This window comes from Zonotrichia leucophrys, chromosome 1, assembly GCF_028769735.1.
Source record: "Zonotrichia leucophrys gambelii isolate GWCS_2022_RI chromosome 1, RI_Zleu_2.0, whole genome shotgun sequence".
Taxonomy (NCBI): Eukaryota; Metazoa; Chordata; class Aves; order Passeriformes; family Passerellidae; genus Zonotrichia; species Zonotrichia leucophrys.
In genome coordinates, this window is record NC_088169.1 from 15,861,934 (window position 1) to 15,885,856 (window position 23,923).

The 23,923-nt window shown below is 36.3% G+C and overlaps 1 protein-coding gene across 2 annotated transcripts in view; it reads left to right on the forward strand.

Moving 5' to 3' along the window:
- The window catches only part of RPS6KA3 (ribosomal protein S6 kinase A3), a 74,089-nt gene that overhangs the window by 27,186 nt on the left and 22,980 nt on the right, over positions 1-23,923 (forward strand). For both annotated transcript variants that reach the window (XM_064707509.1, XM_064707518.1), the window contains exons 3-10: positions 6,754-6,870; positions 8,960-9,041; positions 12,735-12,815; positions 13,837-13,916; positions 16,432-16,538; positions 19,366-19,403; positions 19,776-19,918; positions 23,019-23,089. In XM_064707509.1, the coding sequence (XP_064563579.1) occupies positions 6,754-6,870; positions 8,960-9,041; positions 12,735-12,815; positions 13,837-13,916; positions 16,432-16,538; positions 19,366-19,403; positions 19,776-19,918; positions 23,019-23,089 (719 nt within the window). The remainder of the gene's footprint in view (positions 1-6,753; positions 6,871-8,959; positions 9,042-12,734; positions 12,816-13,836; positions 13,917-16,431; positions 16,539-19,365; positions 19,404-19,775; positions 19,919-23,018; positions 23,090-23,923) is intronic.

Genomic DNA, 23,923 nt, shown 5'->3' on the forward strand with positions numbered 1-23,923 from the left:
CTGCCAGGTTTTTTGTTGTTCTTTGCATAGTTAGTCTAAAAGATTTTTTTTTATTTGATTTTTTTAAATCCCACACTTACAGATCAGATAAAATCTTCCTGGATCCTTCCAACCCCCCAGTCTTGTTGTGCATTCCTGTCTTTGTTAGAAATCTTAGTTTTTGGGTATCTTGCTTTCAGTCAGCTTTCTGTTTAGTGTAATTTCACTGAAGTGAACAAAGCGGACAGCAGAGACTATGCAGTCACTCTTTCTGTTCAGGATGGGTCCAGTTTACTTTTAGAGTCATGTGCTATTGACTTTAATGTTGAATGCCTTAAGCTGTAAATGTTTCCCTGTACTTTTTTTTTCTTACCTTTCCAATTCTATGTCACTTCATGACTTTACACCCCTTAAATGTCACCTCTGTGTAGGAGCAATATAAATACATGGGTCCATTATTATTTTTGCATTAAAACTTCACGTTTTGTAGGTAGCTGCTGCTTTTGTCCTTTGGAATAATATATGCATATCATAATTTTAATTTGTGCTTTCAGTATATTGAAAAGTATATACTCAAGTCTTTGTCCCTCATCATGAAGCTGATGAACAAATTAATTTTTTAACAACTGTTATCTAAAATATGCTGTCATTAAGAATAAAGTGTTTAAGATATGTCTACTCATACTCCTGTAATTTTCAGTATCTAGAAAAGGAGAAATCTGTCTTCCAGAAATACCTTTCCTAACGTTCCATATGTAACATAGCAGTTTATTCTTTGATGTTGTGTTTAAGTTAATTCACATCTAGTTCTTACACCTCTTTAAGAGTAAATTCTTGCTGAATTTCCTATTTCTATCCCAGTATTTTGAAATTTCTTTCCCAAGCACTTGTCATCATGCAAGTTCACACTTTGCTTATGCATTTTTTTCAGGAAGCTGAGGCTGAGGATTTTAGGTGCAGTGAGACTGCTATGGTGTTTGGATGTGCTAATATTCATTATTCTGAATGGCTTTCCTCTTCCTGCTATGAGTAAGAGCACAGATCTGATCCTGTTCTGCCTAATTAGATGATTTGGAGTATTTCCTTGTGAATGATTTTACCAGTATTGCACCATACATTTATGTATTTTTAAAATTATTTTAATCTTTAGTTGATTATTTCTCTTTTTAATATAAAATTTGTGGACGAAGAATGCTTCCTTTTTTTGAATGTTTACAATTTAAACACTAATGAGTGTTGCAATGATATTGTGGGTTTTACTGGTAGTTTTCCTAAATACCAGTTCAGAGCCCAGTTTAGTAGTCCTAGAGCAGCTTTTCAGCTGTCCCTGGACCATACTGCTCAGAGAAAGGTCTGCAGATAACACACAGCTCATTCTACACAGATGAACTTATGCTATCCAGCTCTGCATGGGCCACTTCTTTACACAGAACAGTTTTCAGGTTTCCTATTGAAAATTCAAAATTCTGAAGGGTAAGTTGCAGAAGAGTCTATGTATAAGTAAACTCATGTTTTTCTGGGCTTTTACATTACTACTGAGAAATACATGCCTAGTAAGACTCTGTTTCTACTTCCTTTAGGGTTTGAAATCTGGTTTTCTTTTAACACATTATCTATTAGTTGTTCCTGTAATAAGATCTCAAATAAATACAAATATTTTATGTTGCAGCAGGGTTAATTTACTTTCGAATTAAAAAGTGATGGTAAAGGAAATTCACATAAATTCAATTACTAGAAGTAAAATTAGTGTTTAATTGTTAATTAAGTACCTAAAATATTGGAAGTTTTTTTCCCAGCAAGATGATTAGGCTATCATTTTTATAGTGTGATAATGATTAAATAGTTTTTCACTGCTTCCCTAAAAGGTGTCTGTCCTTTTGTTTTATTGGCAAGCATGTTTCCTATTCCAATTTGTAGCTGTTTACTTAAGATAAAATGAGCTGCCCTTGGTGTTGCAGAATCCCCCTTTTTTTTTCTATAAAATTTTTCATTCTGATTTTGTCTGTGCCATACAGTCCATTTGGTGTTATTTCCTGTGTGTTCTTGTGCACAGACATATATTGTGAAACATATTACTATAATCTTACTTATATGGAGATGTTGCCCGGAATAGACTGGATCAGTACAGGAAATTGTTCTGGAATATGGTATTTTAAATTCATACCTAAACCTCTTTATCACTCCCTCCCTTTCTAGGCCAGTGTTGATTTAACACTATTACATTGTTAAGTAAACTCAGAGTAACGTTACCTTCTGTTTGTTTCCTTGTATTCCACATTTAGTTTCACTGTAGTGGGAGCCAGCAGCAGCTATTTAAAAGTTGACGCACATGATTGTTTTGGGATTTTTTTTTTAATGGCTTTCTGAGGCAGTGTAACTTTTTAGTGTGAAGAAGGCCTTGAGAGAACTGTGTGCCCAGAAGAGGAAATCATGTCTTGAGACTTTTTTTTACACCCTGCTGCAGTATAATGCTTGAGAAAAGGGAGCTTTCTAAGCTTGTAAATAACAGAAATGAAATGTAGGCAGTAGGGTATAGTTGTAACAAGTAGGAAGAGCCCACCATTGCAGCTGGTAAGTTGACTGTCTGTAGTTGTGTGAAGGATGTCAAGAAATGGAAGAAAGGAGTAGAGGACCAAGTATTCCAGCATCTCATTTAAATATTTTCAGTTTATCACATGGGACAAGTGTTTTTGCCAGGTACCAAGAAATGATCAAACAATTCAGTACCAGATGGAACAGCTGGCTCCTCGTCCAGTTTACTGCAAGATGACATCTCTATTCTGATGTAATTAGTGCACTTGGCTGAGAATAGAGATCTCTTTCTACAGTGTATAAGATTTGTATTTTAATTCAGGTAGATAGTGAGGCTTATTACCTCTGCATATAATTTGTGTTTCTATAAAAGCCTTAGCTTTTGTATTTTTAACTGCATTTGCAGAACACTGTTTAGGTTAAAATAACAAACATTCAGCAGTTATGTCAGAAAAGGAAACTGCAAATTTGTGGACAACCATTCATCATAAATCTTGCTCCCAAATAAGAGTTACCGACAAATTAAAATTGAGTATCATTAGAGTTCCTTTTAGTTTCAGACAGAGTTCTATTAGGGCTGCCTTTTATGGACTGAAGAGTAACTGAGCCCTGAGAAAATGCAAAGCCTGGGAATATTCTCTTGGTATCAGGAATGTGAAGTGGTGGTTTGGGGTTTATTTTGTTTTGTAGAGGGTGCTCAAAATAACCACTGGAAGGATGGTTGCATAATAATTGCAGAGCATTCAAAAATAATAATTTTGTTTGTGTACAGAGAGCAAATTAATATATGTTCTTGTTCTTGTTGAGTTTTGTAGTGCTTTTAAAGCAATATTGAATCCTAGAAGGATTTGGGTTGGAAGAGTCACCTAATCGCAGCCCACTTGCCCTGGGCAGGGACCCCTCCCATTAGATCAGGTTGCTCAAGGCCTTACCCAGCCTGGCTTTCCACACTGTTGGGGCACCTACAACCTCCCTGGGCCAGCTGTTCCAGTATCTCACCATCCTCATAGGAAAGAATTTCTTCCTAATACCTAACCTAAATTTCCCTTCCTTCAGTTTGTCCCTCTTATTCCCTGTCTTGTCACTGCAGTTCTTGCTGAAGGATCCCTTCTGGCTTCCCTGCAGTCCCCTTCAGATACTGGGAAGTTGCTCTGGGCTCTCCATGCACACTTCTCTCCTCTGGGCTGAACAGCCCCAACTTCCTCAGCCTGTCTTCACAGGGAGGAGCTCCAGTCATCTTACCAACTTCATGGCTCTCCTCTGGATTTGCTCCTACAGTTCCATGTCCTTCTTATGTCCACCTGATTGCTTTGCATCCCTGAAGGCAGTAAATAAAAAATATTTGATTATATTGTGTTTCACATGTTTTTGACTTTCGCAAGATTGCCAGGGAGTAAATAGATAAAACTGTTAAGCAGAAATGGATCAAAGTATCTGAAGTAATGTGTGTGTGGCAGTTTGTTTTGCTGAGCTATTCTGTTCCTCCCTTGGGATTCTCTAAGATTCAGTGGGTGGTTTAAGTAGTATGTAATCAAACTGATCACATTATAATATAAAATATAAAACCAAAAATGTCCACCAGCAATTTATTCAACAATATTTCTTTCAGACTCTATAAAGATTCAGCTGGTAATCAACAATGGTAGCATTTTCTCCTGAAAAGGCACAGAAGTTCAGGTTATTAGGTGGAGTACTCAGCATGACTATGTGCACACACATGCAAAATTTGGCTGTCTTAAAATGGAAACAGCCACCTAAATTTAGAGGACGTCTTGGATTTGTCTTGGGTCTTCTAAAACTATTCTTAAAACTAAATTCTTCACACTAAAGTATCTTTCTTTCACTCACTGATTTTAAAAGTTGCCAGCATGTTCTGTGCATTATTCCAAATCACATGCTGGATTTTTTTAGTATATACTGACTATGACACACTCTCAGGATTTCTTGTGTGCAACTCATTTCCATCTTTGTAATCTTTTGGAAAAAAGAATCTTTTGAAGAAGAATTGTCTGTCTGGGTGGGAGAAGCATGTGTTGGAAAATGCTGACCTGGGTGGACAGTGGCTTTGCATTTATATACAGTACTGAAATGATCAGATGCAAAAGGGTACTTTCAGCACTAATTCATGCACATAAATTTTGCAGAATGCTTGAAAAGCTTACAAATTAGTGCTTCAGAAACACAGTTTTAGAACTTGGCCTCTACTAACCTATCACTATAGCTAATTAGTGCACATTTTGGTGCATATAGATGAAGGAAAAGACTGGAGCAAGGAGGACATAGTCTTAGAGGTAAATCACAGAATATCCTGGGGTGGAAGAGATTCATCAAGATCACTGATGTTCAGCTCCTTGTCTTGCACAGCACCATCACCAGGAGTCACACCATGTGCCCAAGAGCATTGTCCAAATGCTTCTTGAGCTCTGTCAGACTTGGTGCTGTGACCTCTTCCCTGGGGAGCTGTTCCAGTGCCCAACCACCCTCTGGATGAAGAACCTTTTCCTAATATTCAACCTAAGCCTTCTCTGACACAACTTCAGGCCATTCCCTCAGGTCCTGCCCCTGGGTAGGTTAGAGAATACTTAAGCAGAGTGTATCTGAGTCTGTGGGCCCTGATAAGCAAACACAGTGTATCTGAGTCTGTGGGCCCTGGTGGAATGCACCTGAGTGCTGAGGGACCTGGCAGCTGTCATTGTGAGGCCACTGTTGATTATTTTCTAATTATTACAATTACTGGAAGAGGTGATGGGACTGAAGGAAAGTGATTGTCAATTCCTGTCTTCAAAAAGAAGGAGGATCCAGGGAACTACAGGTTGGTCAGCCAGGCTTTAATCCTCAGGGAAATCATGGAGAAACAAAGTGTTCCTGTATGCATGGAGTACCAAAGGGTAGCTGGGCTTATTCAGCATGGATTCACAATGGTGAAATGATGTTCAACCAGCCTGAAGGGAGGGTGCAAAGAGCTTTTCTTCAGTGCTGCCCAGTGTCAGGACCAGAGGCAATGGGCAAAAGGGGAAATGCAGGAGTTTCTGTCTGAATATTAGGAAACCTTTTTTCACTGTCAGGCTGGCTGGGCCCTGGCACAGGCTGCACAGGGAGCTTGTCAGCATCCATGGAGATGTTCAGGTCCTGGCCCTGGGTGGCCCTGCTTGAGCAGAGGGCGTGGGGTTAGACAGGATGATCTCCAGACATCTCCTTGAATGTCAGCCAGTCTGCAATTCTATGAAATGGATCTCAGAGTTCCTCAATAAATAGATGGAAAGTATTCTCAGATTTATTTTGTTCACCATAACCAATAGAAGAAATAGAGGATGAACAAGAAGGTAAAACTATAGATAGTATGTTGCTTTCTGTTTGTTAACTAGCAATCAGTTGTGTGTTAGCTTAGAGTAGCTTGGATTGCATGTAATGCCTAGATAGATCTTCAGATGACATTAACAAGAATGCAGGTTTTTTTACTTGATGATTGTAAGTTCTGAAATTCTTTCCTTGTGTGGCAAGGAGTGTCACTTTTCAGGGATTTTCAAATTCAGTGCAGAAAACACTGAATTAGGTGCAGAGCACAAGAAGAGAAGATTCACTACTGCTTAGAGCTTTCTGATGACCATTTTCTCACAGAAGGGGAAAGGATGAGGACTGGGCAGCTTTTATAGGGTGGAATTTCCTTGAGAAGAAAGGCAGAACACTTTCTTCAACAGAATTTTGTTGGTGGCAGGTGGAGCCTGCTGCTGAAGTGGGGGTGGAGAGTGTTGCTTTGTGTGGAAATGTCTTGAGTCTCAAACTGTCTTAAAAGGTGAGCATTGGCATTGCTGCACCATGGTGCTCCTCATTCAAGTGTTAAAAAAGAGGGCTTTCCAGACATCTGGTCCATTTGATACACTCCAGGTGTGTTTTAAGATTACTAAATTCTTAACAAGATTGGTTTCCATTAATTGGTTGTGAATCTGGAACAGAAATATGAACCCAATAATATGGGCCTAAGAGAAAAATGTTGGGAATTGCTGATTTCTGTCAACTGTTACTGTTTGGATCCTGGTGCATCTCTAAAAGTTTTAAGCTATATTGTTACTGAACTTGTGCTGTCTTAATTATGCAAATAGCATTGCTAAATGTTTTTTTCCCTATATTTGGCATTGTCTAATTGATTGGGTTCAGTGACAGTGGTATTTTCCAACATACTGTGAATTTGTAAATATTTGTAAACCATTAATCTAAATTTATTCCTCTGTTTTCCTCTGCCAGGAAGAAGGAAGTATCAAAGAAATTGCAATAACTCACCATGTAAAGGAAGGACATGAGAAAGCAGACCCTTCACAGTTTGAACTTCTGAAAGTACTAGGACAAGGATCCTTTGGAAAGGTTGGTAACTGAGCTCTTGTGGAGCCAATTATTCGGGAATACAGCATTGAATATTGGTTGTGAAATATTCAGAACTGTCACAGTTTTGCATTAAGGCAATGTTGCAAGTGAAAACTGCTTTCTAAATTAGTGCTAATTAGGCACTGTAATTGTGACAGATCTTTTTAAAGCAGTAATTTTTTTCATGTTAGCATGATATGTGGATTTCAAAGTTCAATAGAAAAAATGGCTTGATATGAAGTAATTCAGTATTTACTGTTAAAATGAAATGTCAGTCTTCTTTTAACTACTCTTCTCTATTTGTGAGGGTGAGGGCTGAAGTGTTTTTTTGGTAAGTATTCCTTGTTGCTTGCTAACTGTAGGACATCACCAGTACAGAGGCTGGTTTTTGTAGCATGGTGCAATTGTAATGAACAAATTTTAGGCAATAATGGCCACTGAAGTAAATGTGATGCACCCCAGTCATGTTCATTTTCGGGTGTGATTTGGTTAAGGTGCAATGCACCTTGATATTTATCTGAACATCTGTTAATGACTCAAAGTTTCTAGCATTTCATGAGTACTGAGATCTCTCTGGGGATACATTTTTTATACTTCTGGTTGTCCAAATCCAACTTGAAAGCAAAACATTAAGTTCACATGACAAGACAGATCAAGACTGAATGGAATATGCAAGGCAGGACAGCAGAGCCTTTGCATCTGTTTTCAGCCTTAATTGCAGTTCTTAATGTGATATTAAGCTCTAGCATGTAAAAAAAACCCCTTAGATATAGTGGGAAATAAGAAAAATAGGTCCAATTCTTTTTTGGTGGTAACAAGTTACTGTTAGTCACATTGCTGTTCCAGTTAAGTTTGGAAATGTAGGTACTTAGAAACTATAAAATTTTGTACTCATACTAGTAAGAATTCACTGGGGAAGCTGATTCCAAAGGTTTGATTTAATCCAGAATCATAACCAAGTTTTTATTTGGAAATCTTCAGATCATGAAAAGTAAATTATTCAAGGGCAAGGAAAAGTAAGCTAATAAATTATCATTTCAGCAATTCTTTTATTGATAATATTAAATTCAGTAATTTAATGGGAGGGAGAGGGGGGAATGTGAGTTTTTAAAAAAGCAAAAATAATAAACTGTCTAGCTGACACAATTTTCTGCAAAAATGCCAGTCTTTTTCTCAATTGTCTTAGCCTTTATGCAAAAATCATTAATATTTTTTAAAAATCCATTAATCATTTTGTTCTAATAATTTGTGAAGCTGTCTCTGTTTCCCATTTAGTTTAAAAAAAGTAGATTAGCATGCTTTTCAAGGTCTCTTGATAATGATCTGGTATTCTCTGGGTAATGCAAGGAATGTTAACATAAGTGAGAATTGGGCTTAAAACCAGATGTCAAACTAATTTCACATGACATGTTTAACTTCCTCATGTACCACAACATGTGTCTATACATGTCCACAGCCAGAAAACCTGTGACAGTTGGTTTTGGTACTTGGATTTTTTTTCATTCCTAAATCTAAAATTTGTCTCTACTGGAATTAATTTTGTGTTAAGGGTATTTAAAACAATACCAGTCAAGAAATCCCATGATATTGAAGAAGGAAATGAAACACCCTTTAATTGAGGCTGCTTGTTCTTTATTGTTGAATACAACACTAGGATATTTTTAAAATTTATTTATACATTGATTTATATAGGTTTCTGGATCAAATTTTGTTCACATATCTATGGTCATATCTGAAAATTATTTTATTAGCACATTTCCTGTGTCAACTTCTGAATTTCATTAAGATAAAACTAGAGATTAATTTTAAAAAGCTGACTTTTGTGTGTCAAATTTGGAAGAACTTCAGAGAGAATCCAATTTATTTTTTTTACTCACTGAAATTGCTTAAATTAGACCAAAATTAATTTGGCACAGTATCCTCTGAATGAACTTTTTAGATTATGAAAGGAGATTTGGCTTTGCAGAATCTAAAACTGTCAAATAAAGTTTCATTGAAATCATAGTGACTACTTTAATTTCATAGCAAAAAAAAATAATCTGACTTGCTTTTATTTTCTTTTAAGAATTCTTTCTAATTTTTAATGCAGGTCTTCCTTGTCAAAAAAATCTCAGGATCAGATGCTAGACAGCTTTATGCAATGAAGGTATTGAAAAAGGCCACCTTGAAAGGTAAGCATTGTTTAGAACAAGGAAAGAGAAATAAAAAAGGTCACTCGGGGACATTATACCAAAACCTAATCTTTACACAGCTGCTGCTCTACAGATTGTTTCTTACAGCTTTCTTCTCTGAAACAGGAAATAGCAGAATACACTGCTTTGTCTTGTAAACCTGGAAGGATTAAGGATTAACAATACCACAGTGCTGGTCAGAGAGGACAGCAGGCTCCTTCCCTTGCCACTTTCCTTAGGTGATGGGGGGTTAATGGAGTGCTTGGGGTGCATCTGCCGCCTGACTCGTTCCTGAGCTGTTATTTGAAACTTAATATCCTTGCGTTTTTCCTTTGCTGTGTGTCACCAAGGATACAGTTAATGCCTTTTGCTCAGTTTATAATTAGGTCATGATACTTAAAAGCCCTTCATATTGGCTGTTTTATTCTAGAAGTTCCTAAGCACATGACTTAGTCTTTTCTTTTGAGACAGACGTATACAGTACACTTGCCCCAAACTTTTGGCACGTGATCTCAATGTAGAATGTATTTTATAAAATCTTAGGTTAATCATCTAAGTTACTTGAGCAAAAACAAATTGTGAATTGATCTGTTTCTTGGGTGATTTTGATCTTGAATGCTATCAGTAGCAAAATAAGTCTAAGCCTGATCAATCTCAATTCTGTCTCCGAGAATTCTGTAAGAAAAAAGAAATAAGGTATTTTTTACCTAGATCAAAATGAAACTCATCTTTTGCACTGCCTTGACCAGATTGTATGCTTGTTCTTTTGTGTCATTGTTTTATAGTTTTGTCTATGTGAAGTTCTTCTAATTTATGACTCTACTGAAACTGAAATGATGATTTTGGGATGACTCCAAGTGCCTGTAGTGCTTTACCGATGTTATCGATTGTTGTATTGAATTTCAGTTTTAATGTTTTCATTTCAGCTTTAATCCTTTTATCGTCAAATATTCGTAGAGTGATGGAGGGAACAAAGCCATTGGTTTATGAACTTCTGCTAAAATGTTTAAATTTTTTCACTTAAGATCCAGTGCTGAATGTCACAGTTCTTACAGAGGGCTGTGTATTTGAACAGTTTCCTATATTTTGATTCCTTTGTGTTTTGTGGCACGTGTCATTCTCATTATTTACTTCCTATTTTTCTGAATTTGAATTCCACTCATTTAAGGTACATTAATATCCTCAACAGCCTTTCATTCCCCAGCCTGTTAACAGCTCAGGACTGGTCAGAGGTCACTCAGCAGTTGCTTTTTAAGATGTTCGAGGGCTTCTCTTCATCACCTTTTGATTGCAGTTTAACCTCATGTAAAAATTACAGTCCAGGCTGTGGTTCTAGTTTTGCTTACAGATGGGAGAGACTGATATGTACTGAAATTGAGAGCATGACTTCTAATTGGGAAAGGAGACCCTCTGAGGCACTAAGAATTCAAGGATGCAAAAGGCTTGAGCAAAAAGGTGACAACATCAAGAGGATGCCCCAGTCCTCAACACTTTGTATCTGGATTATCAGATGTTTTTCATGCACTGCTTGCTTGTGATTCATGTTTTAGGGAGAGCAGAGTTGCAAGCAAATTAAGATTACTATTAAAACTTTAATATGAAATTAACTGGAATTAATTCTATTTTCCATAATTGCAACTTTTTAATATATGTAATGCTGTATTTTTAAATAATACAGCATATTACTTGATGTCTGTTTCTTTAGCTCTTTCAAATCTATTTCATAAAGTTATTTTTGCACTCTATAATTGAAGTTAAAAATACCACTTGAAAACAGTGTACCTGATCCACAAATCAAAATTAGAGAAAATATTTTCATGGAAATGCAACTGTATTAGCCAGAACACATTGATGTAACTGCACAGTCCAACTTTCAAATGTTTAGAGCAAATGCAAGAATATATACATATAATTTTGTTTACTGCAGAGACTAGTTTTTAATACACTCTGATAGAAGATGTTATCTTTCAGTGCCCCATTATGAAGTGGAGAGAGAAACAGAGCCAAAACATTGCTAGAGTGTTTGGAATCAAATATATTAAGAAAAATCAGTGCTTCCAGTAGAACCCATGTGGACATTACAGTGAAATAAAAATCAGATGTCATGTCAAATAATGGCTTATGCCATTATCTGGAAGGAGCTCAGTTCTTTACTCTTCTTTTGCTTGGAGTTTTAAGTCCATGCTTTCCATGTAACTGCTGCATAGCTGCAGGCACCTGAAAGTCTTTTAAATTTTTTTTTTCACCTGAACCTGCCTAAAAAAAAAAGAGTATTCTGAATTTCAGTCTTGTAATTCAGATGAACTGCTGAAACAGTTAAACTGCACAACTAACTATCTTGTGACATTTTAATGGCTTTAGATGCAAAGGTCAGCATTCAGATGTGATGTTTGCTTTGTACTTGAGCACTTATTTCATAAGCTTCCATTTTTAGGGATGTGTTCTGCAGGCAGATGGAAACTTCATGGTTGTATTCATTCATGAAAACATATCTATATAACTTTTTCATAAGTATCTGTATTATTGTAAGTGTGTGTTTCTGGGAAAATATAGGTAAATGCCTTAACACCATTTTGCTTCTTGTTCTTTTTTATTTTCTGTCTTGTTATGTTTTAATATCTGAGAACTCTGGCTTGTAAACTGTACAAGGAATGCTGTCAGCTTAAACTTTGGACGGGACTTCATTGCTCTGGGGTGCTTCCTCCAGGAAGATACATTTGTGAAAGGAGCAGTAACAAAATGTAGAATAGAGGGAAAGAGAAAAATGAAACATGAAAAGAGGAAAATGAAAAGAGAAAACTTTGATAGTTCTCCTCTGTGTAAAGTACTGAATATTGTCTGTGTCCTGGCTGATTCAGAGCTTCAGGAGGGAGCCAAGCCCTGACTGGAGCTGGCAGGAGAACAGCTGAAGCAGGTGCTGTGCTCAGCTGACTGCCCTGCCTGTATTCCTGCATTGCTGGCATGTGATGCTCATTGGGGTTTAATCTCTGGTGGCATTGGAGCTCTTACATGTCCTGTTCAGAGCCACCATGGATGGACAGCACAGGCAGATTGAGCAGCAACTGCTTCTAATGTCTGATGTATTTCTCCATGCACATTTACTCTCAGTAAATGTCCTTAAAATCAAAAATATAATCTGAAGTGTATACACTACATTGAATCAATGGCATTTTTAAGTTCATAATAAAGGAAATGAAAAAAAAATCCCTTCCAAATTGTAAAGGACTTAATATTCTATTAGAGTGAGTTATTTAATGAGTTAAACCAATATAACATCTTTATGATAGTATGATTATACTTATGCTGTTTGTTTTGCTATGACTTTCTCTATTCTTTTCACTAGCAGAATGTGTTCTATACATAGCTGTGGCAGTTTTGCTGTGATGTTTGAAAGGTTTGCTAAGTATAGAGCAGACTGAAGGGTGGCTGTGTTTTCTCATGTGCTTTTGTTATATTTATTTGCCTAGTGTTAGGTTTTGTCTATAGCAAAAACTGAAGTAAAGCAAAATGCATAAAGATATTTCTCAGAAAAAAATGTAGAGTAAATTTTCTCAGTGCTCAGCTGTGTACAGTATAATGACCTGCAGACAATTATAATATTATACAATGGGAAGTACATCAGGAAACATATGAGAAATACTAAGTCATAATGTAATTTTTTTTTTAATCTTGCGTGCTCATGTTCTGTTGTAGTTCGAGATCGGGTTCGGACAAAAATGGAACGTGATATCCTAGTGGAAGTTAACCATCCTTTTATTGTCAAGTTACATTATGGTGAGTTGCAGAAAAATTCATTTTTAAAACCCAGCGTGTTTGTCAAGATAGCTTTTAATATTTGCTCTGTGGTTCAGAAAATCACAGAACTTTAGGGTGTAAAGTCTCAATTATGCAGACTTGTTCTGCAATAATTCTCATGCAAAAGAAGCACATGACTGACTTCATGCAGTGTTAATTCTTTATAAAACTGAGAGTCGTAGCCTTTTGTGTTATTAAAAGCAGTTATCTATGAATAACTACCCATTATTTTCCAAAACCTCCAATCTTTTGTATGACATACATTTTTGAAGTTGTTTCTTACAGTTGCTTTGTTTATGCTATAGAAAATGTATGCAATGGCATTTATTCCACTTGCATCGAAATTGGTGGAAATTAGCCTTTTAATTTTAATAGTATGAGCAGCTCTAGCACAATACTTATGTATAAGAGGGGAGGATATCAGTACTTTTAACATGTGGAAAAAAAAGGGGAGTTTCTGGTTTGGTTTGGGGTTTTTTCAGCTCATATTTTTCTTTTAGGGTTTGTTTTTTCCTGTAGTTAAACCTCACTCTCTCTCACTTTTTGAAGTGGCTTAATGTCTCTCTCTCTTTTTTTAAAGTGGCTTAAATTATGTACCTTTCACTATTTTATTTGCCATTCTTTTGCAGACTAGATTAAATGTCCCTATTTAGCTGGGACATTTAGATTTTAGATTTTTAGATTTTAAAGGGTTGATTAGTTACTAGTTTGCCCTTTTAAATTTAGCTTCTTTGTTTAAAATCTGAAATAAAATGCTGGTTAACCTAAGTAAAGTTTATTTTTTAAGGAACTTTATTGGTGATTGCTTTACTTTCATATAGCATGGGAATTACTTGGTCTGTATTAGAGAATCATTTATCTAATTCATTTCAATACGTTTTCTGACAAACAAGAGAAATTAATTTTAATAATGAAAATAAGGGGGAATTATTTGGTATGTTATTTTCCTAATCATGGATAAAGTTAGGTGATATTTAATTTTTTTAATTGATCTTTTCAGCTTTTCAAACAGAAGGGAAGCTGTATCTTATTTTGGATTTTCTCAGGGGAGGAGACTTGTTTACACGTTTATCCAAAGAGGTACACTCTTTAAATTTGAAAAATTGTATGTTGATAGAATTTGACTATAAATTGTCTGTATTAGGAGAATTTACATTTTAAATTCTGTTTTCATTTAATAAAATTTTGACCTGTTTTTAACCAGGTACGTTTTTTTTTGTTTGTTTGGCTTTCTTTGCACAGTCAGTTCATAGAAGGGCTGATGGCAATTTACATTATTTCTGAAAAAAGTCTTAGACAAGCAGTCTTCCTGTGCTGCTTTTTATACCTGGCAAAATCTCCTTTTGTCACCATGTTTAAATATAAGACTCAGAACTTAGATTTTTATAAAGTAAATTTATGGCTGGTTTTAACATCCAGAATTCAGGGCCAGATAAGATATTCACTTTTTTTTACCCATGAATGCAAAATTGCATTATGTATGAATATTTAAAAAGTGAGAATTGTACTCCACTTATTTTAGTAATTTTCAAAAAGTGAATGTTTTGCCTCTGTCATGATGGTAATGTGTCTGTGTAGATATAGGAAATAACAACTTCAAAGGGTTTCATTACCTCATATTCATTTGATTATAATTCCTAAAATAAATGTTAACATCTAATATATCACCATATTTTTAAGTTTTTGTTATCCTTTACTCGTGTTCAAAAACTCACACCAAACAAAATGGAAAGCAGCAAGGACTGCAAGTCCAGGCTACCAGATCCACTTTGGATACAATCTCTATCCAGGAGACTTGCAGTCGTAGCTGCTTTCCATTTTCCTTTGCCACAACAGTGTCAGGGCAGCTGGGTTACCACTGCAGTAAGTGCAATACCACTTATTGCTATAAAAAGGAGAGTAGAATGGAATTTACTTTGTATATAGATGTACCCTTGCTTCTGTGCACATAAATTACTTCATTTGTTTTGATGATGCCATCTGTTTCAAGTTGCCCTTTGTCATTTGTTTTGCCACAGGTAACTAATAGGCTATTAGTGCTCTAAAAGTGAGATATTTTTTAAGTTTGTAGTTCATTCTTGATTCCCAAAAAAGAATGTATATTGGCCTCCTGCTTCCTGACTTTTTCCTGAGCCCACTCACATTTTATAAAATTTAATGTGGTTAGATGAGAAATATTCATTATAGGTACCTGAATCTAAGCAGAGTTAATGACTGGTGAGTGAAATGGGCATGCTGGATGCTAATTATGTCATCCTCGTACCACACCATGTGATTTTGAAAGAGATCACATGAAAGTTGTTGCTTTTTTCCTGTTGACTGCAAAGGGAAAGGTGATTAATTCCAAGCTAGATGTCTACACTGCAGATGTTTAAGGTTAGGAAAGATGAGTCCCATGCAATGGTTTTAAATAACATAGTGTGGGTGTATTATCCTCCTCATAGGATCTTTTATTATTTGAGCTTTTAAATGTTTCTAATACAGATTTCCTTTCTTGAAAATGTCTGCACTAAATATTGGCTCTTTTGTAGAAGTAACATCAGCAACAACCTATTGTACAAGCTTTAGTATTGCCTTCTCTAATGAAACTACAAAGGGGAAAACATATTCTCCATTCTTAACTTTTGTTTAAAGTAATCTTCAGCTATGCTGAAATAAATTTTTATGCTTTTGCATAAAAAAGAATTGCCATTCTTTTTTCTGGGTCCATATGCTTTATCTTAAGGTATTAAGTCTTAGATTCTAAAAACAAAGCAAGTGAAATAACTGAGTAGTAACTGAAATAGAATCAAATCATGCAGGATCTGGTTTTATTTTTATCTTTTTCTGCAGTCTCAGAAGAGTTGAATTGTAATGTATTCTGTCAGGAATCACAACAGTTGATATATATTGGGACAATATGTTCATTTCAATTAACATAAACAGGGAGTAGTTTATCTTCCTAATCCAAAAAGTGGGATTGCTACCTGGGATCCTCCCCGTGCTCTTATGCAGGCTGTTCACTTTACTCCTTGTTAGCTCCTGTTAGTTTACTCCTTCATCTGCCTTCGTGCAGTTACATCTCAGGCTGCACTTCGGGGCTTTTACCATTGCTGTAACTTCTTTCTCAAAGTACCCAGGAGCAGTCTTTCCAAAATCAAGATACATATACTTTTCTTCTCTCTTACTTTGTAGATGAAATTCAGGCATTTGGACTTCTTTGGTCCATTTGTTGTCTGTAAATGAAATTATCCCATCTACGATGTGGTACTCACATTTTTTAAGTGCTTCCAAAGTATTTTGGTTTGACTACAATGTGTCTGTCTGTTTTCTTGAATAATCAGAAACAGATAATCTCTCAATTTGCAGAAAGAAGAATATATTGCGTTTAAAAGTTCTTTTTCAAGTATGTCCAAGTATTTCAAGTATGAAATAGTGTGGGTTATAAAATCCTAGTTTTTGTATAACTAAGAAATTTGAATTTTCTAGTGTTTTGTGTAGCAATGAATTCAAGTATTGTAAGAAACCCTTTTGAAACACCACTGTTGTTGTTTAGTTTGTGCTGGTGTAACCTTTACAGATTTCACATGTAAAATGCATTGTACTGCTTTTTCAGGTGATGTTCACAGAAGATGATGTTAAATTTTATCTGGCAGAATTAGCACTTGCTTTAGACCATCTACATAGTCTTGGAATAATATACCGGGACCTAAAACCAGAAAAGTAAGGCTCCTCTGTGAGAAATGCAGTGTATTACTTTCATTTCTATAGCACTTCTTCCTGTGTACTTTTTCCCAACTGTTAAACTTTGGTAATTTACTATATAAATTGAACAGAGGGAGGTGGAGGAGATTTATGAGCTATTTTAATTTAAAAGGTTGGATTTCACCTGTCTCAAAGAGGAAAAAGGATCTTAGCTTAGGACTTACAGGGGTTTGTTGAGGGAACTTTAAACTCTGTTTGAAGAGAAATGGGAGCAAAGCCAGAGGTAAGCCTGTGGATGGCACACAACTCTTTGAGGGGCAGTGTTCCTCCAAGGTCCTTTGTTCTGCCATAGAGGTAGAGTTAAGGGATGGAGGTCCTTTCAGCAGCAAGGATGAAAGGAGTATCAATGTTAGAAATCCCAGAAGCAGAAGACAACAACAACAAAAAAATATTTGTACAAATCAGCAGCAACAGGAGGACCAAGGAGAATCTCCATTCCTTGTTGGATATGAGGGGAAACATAGTGACAAAGGATGAAGAAACGGCTGAGATGCTTCATGCCTTTCTTGCCTCAGTCTTTAATTACAAGACCAGTTGTTGTCAAGGTGCCAAGCCCCCTGAACTGGAAGACAGATTGGGAGCAGAATGAAACCCCCATAGGAGGAAATGGCCATCAGACTACTGTGCAACTTAGAACCCCAAAAGTCCAGGTCAACTGTGGAGGTCCCAGGCCACTGACAGTTGACGAATGTGACACCCAGCTATAAGAAGGGTTGGAAGGAGAAGCCAGGATGTCAGCCTGACCTCGTTGTCAGGGAAGGTCATGGAGTCATCATCTTGAGTGCCATCATGTCACAAGTACAGAACAGCCAGGGGTTCAGGCCAGGCCAGCCTGGGTTTATGCAAGGCAGGTCCTGCTTGACCAACCTGATCATCTTCTATGATGACATGACCTGCTTAGTGGATGAAGCAAAGGCTCTGGATATTGTCTACCCAGACTTTAGTAAAGCCTTTTGTAACGTCCAACCCTTAAGGGGAAAGGACCACCCAAGATTTGTAAATGCTTGTCATGGAAAGCAGCAACGGAAGTCAGAGTGTCTGAAAAAAATCACAAGGCTTTATTAGTAAATTATATACCTGGCATGGAAATTGGCATTTTAGTCCCTGACCTACTATAAAAGCACATGCAGTGGGGTTTAGGTAAAGGGGTAAGATGAAGAGAGAAAAGGTGAATTAAAGAGAGAGAGAGAGAGAGAGAGGAACAGAGAAAAAGAGATCACCAGTTTTGGCTACAGTGCCAGTTCAGCTGTTAGGACATCCAGGGTCCAGGGGGTGTCAGCTGGGCTTGTTGGGGAGATGTTTTTATAGATAGGTTTCCCTGCCACAAAGGTAAGTTTCTTGTTTTCTGTACAAATTAGTTATTAGGCACAGTCTGTTCTTTCAGACCTTTCAGGAAATGGGTGGGGGGTTTTTGGGAATATTGGGGGGTCTTTTCTTCCTCTACAGTCCATGCCTGTTTCTCAACCTCGTTCCTGCACTTGTGCTGTACTGGGTTGTGCTTATCTTCAGGAATTAGAACGAGGATGTTTGTCCCAGAAAAGTGCTGCCCTATCTCTGCATGGCCTCTTCTTTGGGCACATCTTGTTCTTTCTCACAGTGTGTTATTACCAGCAATCCTTGCTTATTACAGGCAATCCTTATCTGTTACTAGCAACAATCTGTGGTTAGCCCCAGAGCCAAGTGGCTTTCAGTGTTTGAGACATAGACATTAGCCCCTTATCTTCTGTGATTCTATGCCTTTGACACCATTTCCCACAGCATTCTCCTGGAGAAACTGGCTTCCCATGGTGTGGATGGGTGCACTCTTCACGTGGTAAAAGACTGATTTATTGACCAGGCTCAGAGAGTGGTGCTGAATGGAATTACATCCAGCCAGAGGCTGGTCACCAGTGGTGATCCTCAGGCCTCTGTGTTTGACCAGTACTGTTTAGCATCTTCACTGGAGATCTGGATGAGGGCATTGAGTGCACCCTGAGCAGTCCCACAGACAGCACCAAGTTGGGTGGAAGTGTTGATGTGCTGGTAGGCAGGAGGGCAGTGTTTGCATGTGGCACTTGAGGACAGATTTTAATGGTTCCCACCATGGAAACTGCAAAGAGGAAGGGAATGGGGCCCGGGTCATGTCTTGCCCCCAGGATGAAATGCAGATGGAGGAACTAAATCCATTGTGAAAGGGGTGTTACAAAATCCAGTTCTTGAATACTGTGCTTGCTTTGCAATACAGTAATATTCAGTGGTAGTCAAGGACAGTTGGCATCTCTGAGAAGTGTGGCCTCTCTTGTGATTGAAGTGAAAAGGTGGAAGCCTAAGGTCTGCTCCCAGTATAGGGCCTGTGGGTCCTGTCCTTTGGTGCAACATGAGGGTATTTATTACTCAATGTTACTTGAAGTGGTCAACATATGGTAATTACAAATTAATACCTGTTATGTATACATATGGAGACATACCTGGTATAAGAAAAATAGAACTATGTCTCTGTTTTTAACAGTTACAATACTGCTGCATGTGCTGCAGATAGCCAAAACTGTTACTGCATGCTGAATTTAATAAAATATTTGAATAAAACTCTAGTAAACCTGTTTCTTAATCTTTAAAAAGAAAGAGTAAATGAAATCAAAATGTGTAGTTTGAATGTATCTTCTAAGAATTCATTTTCTTGCATGTTTAATTCTCCCTGTCTTTGTGTATCCTCTGCTGTTTATTCTCAAATATTGTCAGCATGTTTTCTGAAACAATACTTAAGATATTTTAATTAGTTTTTAATATTGTTTTTATTATTTTTTAGCATCCTGCTTGATGAGGAAGGACATATCAAATTGACAGGTGAATAAAGGAATTGCAATACTAGGTTCATTTCTGTTTATAGTAAAATATTTGCATTTTCCTTTTGGTAAACCAGTAAGATATAATAAGTAATTTTAACTGATCAGTAATTTAGCTGTGGAAGCAAGTAGTGTAATTTGGTTGAAATAAATAAAATCTAAATATTTCAATAAGATACCTGCTTTACAAGTATATCTGATGTTATGGACCTATGATAATGTGGGGAGGGAAGGAGAATCCTGGAAGTCCCATATTAGCGTTCAGTTGTCTACACCAATGATAAAAGCAAAACACATCATATTATGGTAAAAGTATCAACCATGAACTTTTTGTTTTTAAAAATTACATTTGGAATTATTTTTATCCTTTCAGATTTTGGCTTAAGTAAGGAGTCAATTGATCATGAAAAAAAGGCCTACTCTTTCTGTGGAACAGTGGAATATATGGCACCAGAAGTTGTTAACAGACGAGGCCATACACAGAGTGCAGACTGGTGGTCTTTTGGTGTTTTAATGGTAGGTTTCTGGCAAATGTAAATAATAGCAAAATTGTGATTTGCAAGGTCTGGTGAAACAAATCAAATACTAACCCTTAAGGTGAGCTTTACATGAATTTTAACTACAAAGGAAGTCTAAATTGTGTGAAATCAGTAACACCACAGACTTTGGTCAAGAACATAGACTAGGTTTTATGTCAACACCAATAATATACCATATTTTTATTATCATTTCAATCAAATACTCTATAATAGTTTGAATGTTATGGGGACCAAGAGAAATACAGAAGTATACAGAAAAATGCTGTTTATTCCAAAGAGGGGAAGAAATTCATATTCAAATTTTAATTTTGAATTTACATTCAAGAGGAAAAAGGTGATTGGCAACTTTCTAATTAGAATCTATAGTGTAACTACAAGTTAGTGGAATAATGACAACTGTTCAACTGTTGTTCTCACCCATCATGTTGATCTAAATTACACTGACCTGGTATGGGATATAGTTTCTCAGTTTCTTATGGTGTTTCTACAAGGGGTAATTACTGTAAAGCTTCAGGGTCAGGGGAAATATTATGTATATGGAATATGAATTGGAAAATAATAATAGATCATGTTTGCTATTTAAGGAATGCTGAAAGACTTGTAATATTTAAAATATTTGTGTGCATTTTTGACATGGAAATTAAGCAATTGTATAAATGTATTCATTTCTTACTGCTTCTGCTACATAACTGTAACAGTACAACTAATGCGTGTGCTTTGTAGTACGAGAAGGACTCTTGTGTCTGAAAATAGGTCATCCTATGGCTTTATGATGATTAGAATGCTGTTGTGATCTGAAAACTGACTATGTAAAAGTAGCACTGATAACTGAACTCTCTCCAGACAAGCACACACACTCCTCACAACCTCACATTTTATCATTAAGAGCAGTCAATTAAAAGATAATTACAGTGTAGTTGCAGAATATTTGTTGTTGATAACACAAACATAATTAAACCTCAGCTTTAATTTATAAAGGTAGAAAACATAATTTGGTGTTCATCAAGTGGATATGGTGTAATTGAAAATTGCTGTGAGATGTTAGCTGTGATTGGGGTGGCTTTCACAGTCTGAAGTGCTCTGCATGTTAAATGCTTTGGCTTCTACTTTGAATACAAAAGTATGACCTTAAAAACCAAATTCATTAAAGTAATATGAAATACAGTGCAGCTTTTTCTAGGACATATTTTTATTACTTGCATTTATAGTTTGTAATTTTCATAACCAATCTGTAAGTATCCACTTTTAACTCATTCTTAATTTCTGAGCTGATCAAAAATTCAAGTGATGATTGGTGTGGTATAAGTACACAGGAACTAGAGTGAACAGAATTTATAGCATAGAAATTGAGACTTTGAAGATATTTCAGCAAATCATTTTGCTTCTTTTCTTGTGCTGCTAGACATGAAGTATGTTTAAGCCATTGTTAAGAACTGTATTTCAATTTGTCCTTTAAAACAGTGACAGTTTTAAGGGATGCCATACAAGTAAAAGCATTCATTTAAAGTTTTCAGAAGCACTGAGGTACTCTCCTCCTGCAATAAAACATAAGTAGGAAAGGCCAATGTTGGCTTATTCTATAAGTACTATTGGCTTATTAATGTTGGAATATAGTATTTGGGAGGGGTGACAAAGAATACACGTGTTGAATTGTTAATACAAGCATGTGTGCTTGTGACAAATTAGGAGCTTGTAAAAGAAACTGTATTTCATGCAAGTGTAAGTGGAGCACTCCAAATTTAGCTTTAAAAAAAAAAAACCTTTATAAGTGCACCTTATAAAGATCTTGCTAAACCACAAACAAAATTTTTTTAATACTTACAGTTCTGGCTTATCCCTCTCGCATCTTCCTGACAATTGTCCTAGGTGTTAAAGTTAAAAGTAGTCTTTTTTTCATGTTGGCATTATTATTAAATTTAATTTTTAAAATATATCAGTAAGAAATATTATCTAGACTGTAAAGTATCTACCAGTAGTGAGGAGATGGCAGTAAGGAATTCAAATTTTATTTCAATAAAATGGTGTTTTAAAGAATACTATTAGTTCAACTTCATGCTCTTATTGTAGATCTACAAATACTATAGTCATGCATTATTTATTCAAGTTATCCACTCCATTTTTTTATGTTTAGGAGGCTGAGTGTTTGGGTCATACCATAAAAGAGAGGAATAGAGGATACCTTGTGTTCAGGGTGACTTATGTTTGCATAAACTGTTCCAAGGGTTCCTTTATAATTATTTTCATTTTGACGTTATTAACTGAATGCCATGAAATTGCATTGAACTAAATTGCTTTGCAGTCTTTAAACCAAAAAAATCCAATTTCTGCCTAAGTGCTGGCTGCCATGACTGCTGCCAGCCTGCTTTCACTGCCTCACTTAGATCTGATATCCCTGCAGCATACTGCAGTCCAACAGGAGTGCCTTTATATTTATCTATTTTTACTCAGTCACTTTCAGAACAAATCAGTATTTCAGCAGTGTCTGTTGCTGACTGCCAGGCACTGTAGAATGTGCATGCACGTACTGTGTAGCTCTTCCGTGTTCCTTCAGGCTTTATTTCCACTGTATGCATACAGTAACCACTTTTCATCATGCATGTCTTTGTCAATCAGCTAACCTTTTCCCCTTCCCAGTGAAGGCTGTGTACATGCCAATTTTCAAAATTTTGACCTTTTAAAAAATTTCTGCATGAGGAGAAATCATCACTAACTTTTCAAAGGAAAACCTTTTCCCCTATCCCCTCCCCTTTGTTTAAAACTAAAAATACAGTTGTACAGATCAAGTCTTCCTAGGACAAAATTTTTAGGCAGAAATTAAACACAGAACATTATAGTCTAAGTTGTTCAGATAAAAGGATGTGTAAAGCAAGTTACCAATATAGGAAAATATTTTGCAGCTTTAAAAATGGCAAAGGCTGCTCAATGTTCTTAGCAATTGAAACTGTACAATGAAGTTGTTTTGCTCAGACTTGATTGTTAACATGCATGAATTTTGGAAGGTTAAGATGCTAAGTAGTTTTGTCAAAAATTAGTTTTTGTCCAGGTAATGTAATTGATGAAAGTTTTACTCTATACAGTTTGAAATGCTCACTGGTACTCTACCTTTCCAAGGGAAAGACAGAAAAGAAACCATGACTATGATTCTCAAGTGAGTACACTCTTATTTATATATCTCATCAGGTATTCTACAGGGATGCCCTCCGGGCTGCAATATCTAATTTCTACTCCTCCCTCATTTTCAAAGGTACTGGTAAATCCTCACTCCCTATTCCATATTATTAATTCCCTTTGCTGCCTATCTAATTTGCTTCACTATTCCTCCACCATACCAGGTACAAAGGATTTCATAGCAGCTCTTAAATCTGTAATAATAACTTCTCCAACCACATGATCTCTCCCATCTTATCTCCATAATATTTTTTTAACTTTCTTATCCTTTTTGATAACATGTGCATTTTTTTCTTGTTGGGTTTTTTTCCTTTGTTTAGGTTTTTGGAGGTTTTTTGAGAAAGTATTTTCACTCCTCATCCTTCTTTATCTTACCAGCTCCTCACTCTTTATATTAATGATGCTGCCAACAACTTGCCTCCCCAATACTCCTCCCTTCTGTACTCTCCTATGACTTGCCTTAGCTCCAATTTTTCCCTTTGCTATTTTCAGCATTGACTTTGCATTAGTTCTATTGTGGGAATTGCTTTCCTTCATGCAGTTAATGTTCTTGGTTTTGCTTATGAAGGTTTGCTTTTTTCTTTGCCAATTCCCCACATATTCTCTAAACTAGTACAACCTATGGCGTAAATGCCCCATTTTTGGGACTGTGGCCAAACACTGTGCAAACAAGTCTGTTTCCTCATATCATAGGTTCACTTCTCTGTTTCCATCTATTTTTAACTAATACCATTTTTTTTCCATGGAAGTTCATAAGATTATCTTAGTTTTCTAATTTGTTTTCTGCTTCATTGTTTATCATTGTTCTCAGTCC